General features: G+C 50.9%; 1 protein-coding gene across 1 annotated transcript; it reads right to left on the minus strand.

Moving 5' to 3' along the window:
• Positions 1-12,674: 12,674 nt before the first annotated feature.
• On the minus strand, positions 12,675-13,064 carry KCNE1 (potassium voltage-gated channel subfamily E regulatory subunit 1). Its single transcript, XM_040980902.1, has one exon. The coding sequence runs from the start codon at positions 13,062-13,064 to the stop codon at positions 12,675-12,677; it is 390 nt and encodes a 129-aa protein (XP_040836836.1).
• Between the last annotated feature and the right edge of the window lie 317 nt (positions 13,065-13,381).

Here is a 13,381-nt window from a genome sequence, read left to right on the forward strand (position 1 = left end):
CTGGGACTGCTGGATTCTACAAAGGCCTGGGTTCCTCAGAAGCAGACATGGCTTTGCCTGAGAGTCCCCCGGTAGAACACCAAGGACTAAAGCAGAGCTGTGCTGGAACTGAGGCAAGAAAACCACGGGTAAGGAGCCCTGTGATCAGCTGATTGGAATTGGGGTTTGTCAGACACGTGTCTGATGGGTGGGGAAAGACGAATGAACCAGTAAGAAACACTCGTGCAATACACAGTGCTGGAGTCACAGCTCTCTCAACGTGGCCCCACACCACCCAGGTCAATAATATATTAAAATATAGGGCCCGGGGATAATGTGGTGTTTCAACAGATTCATCCTCCACCTTCAAGTACCAGCATCCCATGTGAGGATACTTCACAGAGTTCATAAAGAGTGCATCTTGTGTTATCCAAAATCAGTGTATGACTTCAGCAACCAGTGTTCAAGGATTAGCAAGGCTGTACACTCCGCCCTCACTCTCAGATCAGGAAACCTTTATTTGTATGCCCCAAGTAAGCCTATCTTTGGATTTCATTCCCCACAAACTTTGTGTAGCCCGGCTGGCTGGTGTTTGCTTGTGGTTTGTGCACATTAAGGACACTTAGGATGGAACAGAAACTGGCACCGGGTGTACCCTCTCAGGCAGATGACCGAGGAAGACGGGACTTGTACCGGGTGCCTGCTGCACATTTTGTTCCAGGTGCACTTATTTTCAAAGAGAAATTAATTTACAAAGGAAAGAGAACACGCTGGTACTTTTTCAGTCTCCTTGATGACCTGCCCCCCGGGAAAGGACGTCGTGTGCCCTGGGACAACCAGAAGATTAAAATCTCAATTGCTATTGATTTCAAAACTGTGCTCTTCGCTTGGGGAGCTAGGACAGAGAAGGAGATGGCACAGCATATAATCCCATGACATTCCCACAGGCGCCTTCCGGCTTTCATGCCCCATTCTTGCTTTCAGACACAACACAGGATAAGTCTCAACCCCTGGGTAAGCCAAACGTGTTTCATAAATGTCTCCTAGGTGTGTCATAAATGCCTCCCATGTGACATTTGCTTGCTTGTGGTTTATTTATTTTGCTAATGCCAGATCTAGAGAAACCAATTTTTTTTTATTACAGTTTAGTGGCCAATGTAAGTGAGCAATCTTAATTGCTTTTATGATGAGCAAAGAAAAGACCTAAAAATAACCTCCCAACCTCATGTGATGAAGCCCAGCATAAATGAGATTAGTCACTCATCAGCAACAATACAACCATCAGGCCCTCTATGCTACTGTTGGTAGAAGGGTGTGAGGCCTTATACTCAAGAAGGGGGAGATCTTGCATAATTATTAAAAAAAGAAAAAACCAACCCACCTAACAAGGACATGTTTACATCCGTAGAACTTTCTGGAAACTCATATAGAATGATGTGAAATATTCAAATGCATCTAAAACACATACCTAAGAACAATGGAACTTCTGATCATTTGAAAACCAACGCATCCTCCACATGAAAGCTACTCATTTTTTGGCACATGCCATCAGATGATGTGAAATACTTAAGTTACTACAATTGCTCACCCTTGCTCTGTCCTAGGGTACTCACATTCAGGGAAGGGTCCTGTTGCTGATCTTGGAGGAAGCACGCTCAAGTGGCCCCCTCGGACAGGGAGGATAATGAAAGCTGAGTCCTTGGTCTTTGCAAGTGACCACAGTGCCACAGCAGCTGAGCTGCCCAGAACCTCCTGGGCAGGGAGCAAACCTGACATCCCAAGAGTTTTAGGGCAGAATGGACAGAAATCCAAACAGCAAGGAAGCGGACCAATTTACTGTCATTCAATTAATCAACCTGTCTCATGTGGGCTCAGCCTAGAAGGCTTTAGCTCGTTAAGCTCTTAACTGACCTTCTCACAGGGGGTGCTGATGTTGCTGAGTCTGGCCCATCCATATTGCACTGACACCTGTGGTGGCAGGAAGCTCTCCCTACTCAGAGCCTGGATAGGTCCTGGATTCCTTTGTTGTGCACCTGCTGCAGGTGTGACAGGTGGCCAGGTGTGTGCAGAGAACCATCGTCACAGGGACCAGTAAACTCCACGGTCAAGACATCTCAGCTTCTCTTGGGACAGTCTCCTGGAAGACGGCAGGCAGGGGGTGCAGCTGAGGGTGGGCTCACAGACCAGGCTGTGAGGAGCAACTCTTCTCTTCCTGTACCCAGAGTCGCAAACCGCACTGGACTCAGAGTCAGCTGCAAAAGATTAGGGCAGGGGTCTGGGTTTGGGTGAAGTCCCGCAGAAACAGGAGTGCTGGAAGGTTCTGTGGCATAGCTGAGGCTCCCAGCCCTTTCTGGGACCGGAACCTCCATGAGGGTCTGAGGGTCTTTACGTTATAATTTGGCTAAGTGTCCACCAGTGAGAACCTGGTCACATAAATAATAAAATAAGCCACATAGCCAGTGATTTCTGCCCTGTGGAAATGCAAATCTAAGCCCAACACAAGATCTGAACTCAAACAAAAGCTCATGACATCATTACTCACCGTAACCAAAAGTGGCAACAGTCCAGTGTCCACCAGCTGACTAGTGGATAGGCGGAATGGGGAATGGCCACACAGCGAGTGTTGTTCAGCAACAGAAGGGAGTGGTGCTCTGATGCATGGGGTAACATGAAAGAACCTTGAAAAATGATGACAGACGCCAGGCTTCAGATTGGCCCATGCAGGATTTCATTCGTTGGAAATGTCCAGAAGAGCAATTCTATAGAGATGGAAATTAGAGGCCAACTTTGCTTGTAGAAAATGAGTGAATTTTATGTTATATTAATCATATTTTAATAATGCTGCTAAGGTCATGATGTAAATATGCAATGGAATACTATGCAGCCATGAGAAAGAATGGAGAAGCTCTTTGTGTTCTAGTGTGTAAAAATACCAAAGAAAATCTAGATAGCATGCTATTAGCTATGTGGGAAAAAAATGGCGAGAAAAGCATATCTAGCTTATTTGGCTTCTGTGGCCATGAAGTGCCAGTGGAAGAATAAGCAAGAAATGAAAGTGGGGAGAGGAGAGGCGATGCATTGAACCTGTCATGACAGTCCTATGCTGTCACTTCTGCCGGTCCCCAGCCCTACAGGTGAGATGGCCAACTGTCATTGCTGTGGCCTAATACTGTCCCTGTGGCCCAAGGCAGCTGAGGGCAAGGCAAGAGGACTGATGCAGGTGCTGTTTGCATTTTGCTTCCTGGGTTTGGGTCAGCCTGGGCCGTCACAGAGCTGTGGGGTTGCATTGTACAGGCCTGGTATGTACTGTACTTTCTTTTTAGATAACTTAATGTATTTTTATTTGAAGGGTAGAATTACAGAGAGAGGAGAAAGAGACAGAGGGCTTCCATTGACTGATTCATTCCCCAAGTGGCTGCAATGCTGAAACTGAGTTGATCTGAAGCCAGCAGCCAGGAGCCTCTGCCTGGTCTCCCGCATGGCTGCAGGAGCCCAAGAACCTGAATCATTCTCCATTGCTCTCTCAGGCACATCAGCAGTAAGCCGGATTGGAAGGCGGAGCATCCAGGACTCAAACCAGCACTCACCTTGGAGACTTCACCTGCTCCACCGCAGCACCAGCCCCGCGTGTACTTTCTCATCCGCCTCTTCCTGCTGTTTCTTTGGCTCTGACTTGCAGATGGTTTCCATGGAGAAATAAACACCATTTCCCCAAAAGGATTCTACACATTCAACATGACCATTTAAGGGAGACTCCTCTCTCTCTGCCTGGAGTGAGGGGAGGGTGAAGTTCATGGTCACTGCAGGGGTTGTGCAGCTGCTTCCCATCGCGCACAGCATGGGTGACACCAGCCACCTGTCATTCCCAATGCTACACAACTGTGCCGCAGGAACAACCTGTCCCTGTGTGAGAGCCAGCCATTCTTGCACTCATGTTATATCTCCTGGGGCCTCCAGCTCAGTCCAGAGTAACACCAACCTAAACGCAACTAAGCGGAGCCACTCATCCAGGGAGCAGTCTCTGAGCACGGCTCCAGGAGGAAGAACTCCCTGCCTTCGCCCTCCTTCTGCAGGGCCCTGGCCAAGGAGCCCAGTGAGCCCAGGAGATGCCCAGACGGGGAGCTCGGGCTCTGATGCTGTGCATCTGTCTCCAAGGAGCACTAAGAGACAAAGAAGCACTTTCCCTTGTTAAGGTGTCAGAGTACGCACTTGAGACATGCCAGCTGTCAATGGCCTCCTCTTTATTTGCCATTTTCAGGAGAACTTTCTGGGGAAGACCAGCTTCTTGGGTTATGAGATAGCTCTGACCCCATGCAGGACAATGGAGCCCTGGGGGAGAACCCACCACCCCTCTGGGCCAGGAAAACAGGGTCTGGAAGTTTGTACTTCTCAACGGGAGGTGGTGGAGCAACCTGAGAAAGAAGCTCTGCGCGTTGAACTAATCTCGAGTTTCTGTCCCTTTTGCATCTGGATTTCACTGTCCTTTCCTGTGACTTTTTAGGGGCACTCAGCTCAGCTCCTTGTGTCTGCTGGGGTCCGGGAGACAGCTCCCAGTTGTGGCAGCCTTTGGGCTCATCACACACTCCTGGCTTGTGTGTGTGTGCGCGCATGCGCCCGTGCAGCCAAGTCATTTCATTCCTTTGAGCCTCAGAGGGAACTGCCGGTGAGGACAGGAGCACTGTCAACTCCAGGGGACAAAGGCAGTCATGCCTCATTTCTATTTCCAGTTAAGTCTTGCATCATCAGCTCCCTGTCTCACAGGCCCTCCTACTTTTGTCTCCCTCTTTTTAAAGGTTTATTTTATTTTTGCAATTGGAAAGTTAGACATACAGAGAGGAGCAGAGACAGAGAGGAAGATCTTCCATCCATTGATTCACTCCCCAAGTGGCCGCAGTGGCTGGAGCTGTGCCAATCGGAAGCCTCGCATCTCACATCTGGTATGATTTTTCAAGGTTCTTTCATGTCACCCCATGCAACAGAGCGTCACTGCCCATCCATGAGTCAGCTGGTGAACCTGGGGCTGTTGCCACTTTTGGTTATGGTTTATAATGATGCCATGAGCATTTATTTGTGTTCAGATCTTGTGCAGTATTAGGAAGCCCCGTAATAGATGCAACACAGACATAAGATCATCACCCTGTGTCCATCTTCCTAGAAGATAGCGATTCACAAAATTACAGGTGCATCTTAATTTTTAAGACTTGTTCGAAAAGGAAGGTAAACACTCCCCTTATGTGCTAAGTCAGAAGCCGGGTTTGTGATTCATGGAGAGACATTTGATGTGACTTTCTACGATGTGGAGTCAGACACAACCACACATTGCCACCACTGTGGCTTAGCATCATCTCTGAAGAGTTAGCTAGTCCAACTGTACAGGCATGCTATGAAGGCCATGACTAAGTCGAGGCTGATCTAAGTCTCCTGTATAGATGGAATCCAATTGCCTGAGTCATCACTGCTGCCTCCTGGGAAATGCGTGGGCATGAAGAGCTGCACGTTCTTGAACAAGCATCAAAGTCTCTGAGTAGAGACAAGAATCCTTTCACTGCCTTGGGCTGTGTCCTCACCAATGGCTTATTTGCTTATTTTGGTCAACTGTCTGTTCTCCATTAAAAAAGGTAAACCCATTTTCATAAGAGTCAGGAATGTATGCTGAAAACATTGATTTAAAAAAAAAAAAGAAAAAAGAAATTCAGACTGTAGTCTAATCTCCGAACTTCCTATAAAACAGTGATGCAAGCAGCCTCCCAAGAAAGAGACGCAACAGCAATGCAGGTGTGGAGCGCAGAACGACCTTGGCCAAAAGCCTGTGCATTTCAGACTGCCTCTGGTTCAGCGCTGCTGGAGCCACTGGTGTAGACTGTGCTTGTGGCTCACACCAACACACTGCAAGTGTAGACTGCCACCAGACCATGAGTGCAGATTGTGCTGATGCTGAGACCACCAGACCTGTGAGTGTAGACTGCCCTGATGCTCATACCACAACACGGTGAGTGTAGATTGTGCTGATGCTGAGAGCAGCAGACCCGTGAGTGTAGACTGACCACCAGACCTGTGAGTGTAGACTGCCCTGATGCTCACATCACCTGCACCAGACACTAGGGTGGTCTGCTCTGATGCTGACACTCCTGCACTCTAGTCCCTTGGATCAGCTTTTGGGAGTACACTGAGGCCAGGTACAGGACTCACAACATTCTCGCCCCTGCCCTCTGGTGCAAAGCTGTTATAACAGCCAGCCTACTAAGTGTTCTCCCCAACTGTTTTCCATAGAGAGCTGTGATGAGCCTGTCCTGTGGGCACCACACTTGTTTTCCTGCGGTGGGCGTTACAGAAGCAAATACAAAGGCAGTTGTCTGCGAAAGCAATGAAAGGGAAATTAAGGTGCAAAATTGTGGGATTATTTGTAGCTATTATTTTTTTACAGTAGTTTGAAACCTGGTCTTCTGCATGTGGGTGTGTTCAGCCTGGTCCTGTCTCCTATAGGGCTTTTGTGGTTTCTTGTCCCAGGGAAGTTTGGCCACACTATCAGAAAATCAAGACAGTTCCGGAACAGAAGTCATTGCTTCTTTTCTTCGTGAAGGGCCAGAAGTAATTCGTTTCAGTTCTGTGCTCCATGTGGCTTCTCTCCTAGACACCCGAGTGTGATCGCTAGCAGGAATGCACGAGTGCATCGGTGGCCCAATACAGCTTCTTTCACAGGAACACACAGCAGGCCTGACATTCATCCCTGTGGTCAAAGCCTGTGGCGCAGACGGTACGCCCCCTATGTCAGCATCCCCATCATTGTCCCGGGGGCCTCTGCATGATCTCTAAATGCCCAGTGGCCCTGGCCAGTAAAGTTTCTTCACCTCTCCCGGAGGAAAGCAGCATGGAGCTTTAAATCTCCCCCAAGAAGGAGTACCCTCAGTCTCCCTGTCCGCTTTCCTGGCTCCATGGCACTGTCAGGAGGTATGGAATGGTTCCCTTGGGTCCCTTGTTGTGTCCTGGACACACCCCATGGTTGACCACACCCACAGGGTTGTTCTGTTTGTTGATGGCTGCAGGCTTTGTCCACACTCAGAGGGTGGGGAAGGGCTACGCAAAGGGTGTCAGTCCTGGGCATAAGCCCTGCTAGCCTAGAAAGGGTCTTAGAGCACCCTGGGCAAGACACTCCTCCTTCTGGGTCACCAAGCCCTTCACACGCCCAGGCCTGGGCCAGGGGCCAAGGGCTGGAGTTGCTTCCCCATGCTCCCAAATCTATACTCAATTCACAAACTGCCCATTGGGTACAACTTGGAAGGGCAGGTCTCCCATGGCCTCACTGCAACCCCTACTCTCTCCTGCAGACAAGTTCCCTCCGCCAAGTCCCCTCCTGGTTTCGGGGTCAGGTGAGGTGGTGTTATTCCAACATCCTCCCTCAGGAATCAGGCACCCCCTTCCTGTTACTGCAAAGGTTCCTCCCCCTGCTCCACCCCATCCCACCTCACCCTTGCTCACACTGCTCCCTGGTGCTGCCCCATGTGGCACTGTCCGTTATGCAGTGTTGCCTCTCCTGGTGCCCAGATGGGATAACGGTGCTTTCAGGTGGAGCATTAGCCAATTGAATAATCATGCTGACCCCAAGTGAGAGATTCTTTTTTTTTAATATTTATTTTTTATCTTTTAATTGGAAAGTCAGATATACAGAAAGGAGCAAAGACAGAGAGGAAGATCTTTCATCTGATGATTTACTCCCCAAGTGCCCGCAATGGCTGGAGCTGAGCCAATCCGAAGCCAGGGCCAGGAGCCAGGAGCCAGGAGCTTCCTCTGGGTCTCCCAGGCGGGTGCAGGGTCCCAAGGCTTTGGGCCGTCCTCGACTGCTTTCCCAGGCCACAGGCAGGGAGCTGGATGGGAAGTGGAGCTGCCGGGATTAGAACCAGCACCCATATAGGATCCCGGCACGCAAGGTGAGGACTTTAGCCACTATGCTATTGCGCTGGATCCCAAGTGAGAGAGTCTTTTCCAAAGGCAGAAAGGATGGTGAGTGTGATGATGCTCCTGGAGGTAGGGGGTGGGAGGTGGACAGGTCCTTCAGACTTCCCAGGAGTTCTGAGCTGCGGCTCAGAGCAGGTGCCACACCGTGCACTTAAGGGTAGCTTCTCTCTTTCTAAGCATTCACCCTCACATTGCACACCAGGACCTGCAGTGGGCCCTGTGTCCCTGAACCTGATGGCCACATACAAGTTCAACTCACATACAAATAAAACCTCCCATCAAATACCTCTCACCCACTTTTGCAGGAGTGATGGCATGGGAGAGGGTGCCCTGAGCATTGCTAGCCACCAGGGGGCAGCATCGTCTGCACAGGTAGCGGGAGATGAGCGCAATTTTGGAAATATCTGTGATATGATCCAGTAGACCTGTGCACTTGAAAAGCCCCTGGCTCTCCATCTCCTGATTCTTTTTTTTGAAGGGGGCTGTGGGGATTAAGATTGTGCGTGTGTGTGTTCAGTGACCACACACTTAGAGAATTTACCACTCCTTTTCTCTCCACTCGGCTTCTTGCAGGTTTCTCTGGCCCTTGCTGGTGGTTTCACGCCCATAGAGAAGTGGATTTAACACAAAGCGCCCGGAGAGCCGCGTGCCTTATTCTCTCACTCACAACCCGGTCCGTGGACTTGGAGACTCAGCTCTGTGGCAGTTTCTCAGCCTGCCAGCCGGTTTCTGCTCCTTGTGTGGCAGGTGCAAGGACACTCTCAGGCCTTGCAATGTGGCTTCTTTCTGGCTCAGTCTAAATTTTTTTTAATAGCTTGGTTCGTCTGCTGGGCTCTTGATGTCTCTTTAAACACACACCAGGATGCCCATCATAAATGATTCGGGGATCGGTTTTGACCAGTTTTTTGGTGTTACTGGGGGTACCTTACTTAGAAAAATGACTGAAGTTTGTGTCCATGACAAAGTAAACTCAACAAGTTCACCCCCCCACATTCCTCAGCGTCCACCAAGTCCGCGTTCTCGTGGCCTTTCTGAGCGCTGCCTCACCTTCCTTCCCATCCCCTCCAGGAGTCCTTAGAGCACCAGGCATCAGGAGGAGGGTAAGGACCAGGACTTCAGGGAGCTGATAGCCTGCTGCCTTCCTCCTGGATGACCTTGGGTATAAACTTGAGGTTCACTGAGTGCTTGGGGATGCCCTGCAGCCTTTCTCTGCAACCTCTGTGCAGCTCTCAGAGCTGGCTGTCATAGCCCTGGGAGGGTGAAGGGGTGAGGTTCCCACTTTGCCCAGTTCACACGAGAGCGCCCCCTAGAGGGGTGCCAAAGCTTGGTTTGCCCGCCTGTAGAGTGGATCCAGTTTTCTGGGGCAGACTCTCAGTAGCTGGTCTTAAGGATGCAAGGAGGGTGGACTCAGACTTGGGTTGAGTGACTTGTGACAGTGAGCGTGGGGCTTGGTATCTAACCAAGCAGTCCAGATGAAAGGAGGCTGGGAACTGTGTGTCCTGGCCTGGACCATACTGGGGAAGCTGCCTGTTCCACCCTTCCCCCATTCTGGCTTTGTGCTCTCTGCCAGGCATGGTCTGTGAGCTTTCTCCCTGCTTCAAGTAGAGGGTGTTAGGCTGCGGTCTCTGGGTGGTAGGAGGGGTGTCCTCGCCTGGGCCTTGGGTTTCTCAGCTTTCCGTCTGTCAGTGGCACCTGTGCGCCTCTCCTCTGAATGGCTGCTCCATGCCGCTTCTTGTCACCCATGTGGGAGACCTGAGTTGAGTTCCTGGATTCTGGTTTCAGCCTAGACTTGCAGAGGAGTGAATTAGCAGACGAAAGAGCTCTGTCTCTCAGATAAGCAACTTAAAAAAAAATTATTTGAAAGAAAGAGTTACAGAGAGAGAGAAAGGCAGAGACAGAGGGAGGGGCATCCATCTCCCTTGTTAACTTCTCAGATGGCCACAATGGCCAGGGCTGGCCAGGCTGAAGCCAGGAGCTTCCTCCAGGTCTCCCGTGGGGGTGGCCAGAACCCCAAGCACTTGTACCTCCCTTCGCTGCTTTCTGAGGCGCATTAGCAGAGAGCTGGATTGGAAGTGGAGCAGCCCATATGGAATCATAAATCATAATGCTGGCTCCCACATAAATAATTTTTTAATTAAAAGAATTAAAGTGTCAGGATATTAAGAAATACACACTATAGATCCGGATGAAGAGACTTTATTATACAACAATAACAACAAAAAGTCTTAATAACATTGCAGTAAGCATTGTTACCCTATTGAGCAGCTAAAAATAGTAATTGTGATTCTATTTTAAAGAAGCTTAGAATAGAACAGTGGCCTGGCACATCACACACACTCCACACACTTGAGGTCAGATATTCAAAGATAGACATTTGAAAATCAGTGTCTCAATTCGTTTGCCCTTCGTGTTAGAGCCCAAGCAGGGGGTAGACAGGACGAGATAAAAGCTACATTGGGTCCCAGGCCTGTCCTCCAGGGACAGGAAGGACCAAGCTTCCAGGACACCCCGTACCTTCAAAGGCACAGCTGTGTTGGTGGGGGAGTGTGACAGAGGGACAAGAGTCCTTGGCGTGCCTGGGATACCAGCTTCAACGAGTGACCCTGGGTCATGACCTGGACTTCCTGCACTCTGAGGCCCGCCTGAAGCTGCCCTTCTCCCAGTCTGCACCACACAGTCCTGGCAGAAGCAGCGTCCCTGTCACACAGGGGCCGCGGGGCCAGCAGCTGCAGCAGGGGCTCCTGAGGCTGCTCGTGGTGTGTGTGCAAGCTTCAGGGTGGCGGCAGTGAGGGAAGTCAGCCTTCCCTGGGGTTTCATGGGACTCTGGCACTCAGAGAACCCCTGGAGGGCTGCAGTCACTCGGGGGTTCAGGGCTTCCCCCCCACATACCCTTGACGGCTAGATGGGGCCCCCAAATCAGAGTCACATTTGTCCCCCTGAGAATGGTAGGGCTGCTTTCCACTGACATCACATCAGGATATTTTTGCTTTTAAAGATTTATTTATTTGAAAGGCAGAGCTACAGAGAGTGGGAGAGAAGGAGAAAGGAAGAGAAAGGTCTTTTATTTTCACTCCCTAAATGGCTGTAATGGTCAGGGCAGGACCAGGTCAAAACCAGGAGCCAGGAGTTTCTTCCAGGTCTCCCATGTGAGTGCAGAACCCAGGCATTTGGGTCAGACTTCGCTGTTTCTCCAGGCACATGAGCAGGTAACTGGATTGGAAGTGGAGCAACCAGGACTCGAACCAGAGTTCACATGGGATGTTGGCACTACGGGTAGAGGCTTAATCCAGTATGCCACAGAGCTGGCCCCCACCCTCAGAATTTTTCAAAGATACTTTGTAATCCCGCACTCTTTAGAAATGCCAGGTGTGGGAGGCAGGGTCCCCTATTTTCTAGGGAAGGGAGCTGTGCCCCTAGGGTCCTTGTTCTCTGTGCCTCTGTCAGGACAGGTATCACAGCACAGGCCTGTGAGTGCCAGCAAGGCACAGCCCCTGCAGGTGGCATCTTCCTGCACCCCAAGTTCACCCACTGAGTAGGGAGCAGCACCAAGGCAGGGTCAGTAGGGCCTGCAGGAGGCGGTGCCCCACACTGAGGGCTGAGTCACAGATGCACCTGTTTCCTGGTCCTAGAGGCCAGGAGCCCAAATCCAAGCAGGGTCAGGCTGCCTCTGCAGAACTGTCATCCTGCCGGTCACCGTGTGTGTGTGGCTCCAGCATGGCCGTCACATTGATCTAGGATCCACACCAGTGACATCACCTTCGCCTCACCTGATTACACCTGCAAAAACTCCAGATTAAGGTCACGGGCACAGGTGACAGGGCTTGGGACTGCAGCATGCTTTGGGGGGTGGGAGGAATACCACAGAAGCCACAGGCAGGTCCTTCACCCGAGAGGTGGACCACGTCACTCTCATGAGGCACCCATACCCACATGGGGTTCTAGGGCCCCATCTTCCTCTTTTCATGGTGATCAAGCACAATCCTTGGTTTACTCGGAAAAGGGACCATTTTTCTCCTTCATTCCAAGCTTGCAGGAGGCAATTCCTGCTAGGCTGAGCTGTGTAAGGTGGTTGTGCTTGGGGGAGGAGGGGAGCAGAAGGGAGGGGAAGAATGGCGGACAGGGTCACAGTGGCCCAACACAGAAGCGACAAGGCCCAAAACACTGCTGTGATTGTGAAACACTGGAGCAAGCCCGCCTTTGGGTTAAGTCCCGCAAGACAGGTCTATTAGTTAGCAGGACAATTTTGTGCCCTTAATAAAGGCAAAAACAGCAATGATTTAAGGATGGGCGGAGTTAGTTGCCCTGTGCTATGGAGTCTTACTTGACCCTGGCCATCGCCTTGACCTTGGACCACTGCTGTCCTGCCATCTGGGAACATGGAGTTCTCTTCCAGGAACATTGGTGTTTGCCACCTCATCCAAGTCCCTGCTGTCAGGAACAGGGATGGGGGACCCTCATCATTTCTACTTTTGCTGGCGAGGGCCCCATTACACAGCCTTGTTGGCTGTCACAAGGTATGGAAAATGGAGCTTGTGTTCTTGGGCACTCTAGTCCACTGACCAAGAAAGGGACAGCAATGGGGGACATCTATAGCAGAAGGAATGCGATTTGAGGAGAGCAGTGTCATTGATTTGGCCCTCACCCCTAACAAGCACAGGATGAATCTGCCACCACAGGCACATGATTAGAAAGGTCAGACAGTCACATGGGGGCTTGCCTGGGTATAGCTGGGCACTGTGGGTTCAGGCTGCAGGCTGCAGCCCAGGCAGGTGTGCGTTGGGGTGTTCCATGGCCAGATGGTTTTCAAGGACGTAGCATGCCCTGTAGCTCTCCAGGACCCGGGCCTGGGCGTACGCCTTGTCCTTCTCCTGCCAGTCATTGGACTGGATGTACACGTTGAAGGGATCGTGGGAGTGCTCCAGCTTCCGGGAGCGGATGTAGCTGAGCATGATGCCCAGAGTGAAGAAGCCGAAGAAGCCCAGCACCATGAGGATGTAGAGCGCCTCCAGCTCGCCGTCGTCACTTGGCGGGGACCTGTGGGCTGGGCTTGACGCGCTGCTGCCCTGTGGGGTCATCTCCTGCCCCAGGGTGATCAGCAAGGGCGTCATAGCTGTGGCATTGGGCAGCAGCATTCTGGGCTTCCAGGTCCTGAGCACACCTCCTAAAAGAAAAAACAATGCAGTCTGACAGTGGAGGGGGCAGTGGTTCCAAGCCACAGGTTTGAGCATGCACACACAATGTTTAAGATCTCAGGTGATGGGTGAACTGTGTTCTTCAGTCCTTGGTCTGTTCCAGTGTGGGTATGTATAACCCTCTTGATTTGTCAGTTGATATGTTGATTCCCTTTATCTCTGCCCACAGCTCCCACTCCCTCCACCCTCCAGGGGACCACAGTTACCCATTTCTCTGGCAGCCCTTGCAGCCTACTGTTGCTTAGAGTGTGTATCTC

Source organism: Ochotona curzoniae, unplaced genomic scaffold (genome assembly GCF_017591425.1).
Source record: "Ochotona curzoniae isolate NIBS_2020 unplaced genomic scaffold, NIBS_Ocur_1.0 contig_3498, whole genome shotgun sequence".
Classification (NCBI taxonomy): Eukaryota; Metazoa; Chordata; class Mammalia; order Lagomorpha; family Ochotonidae; genus Ochotona; species Ochotona curzoniae.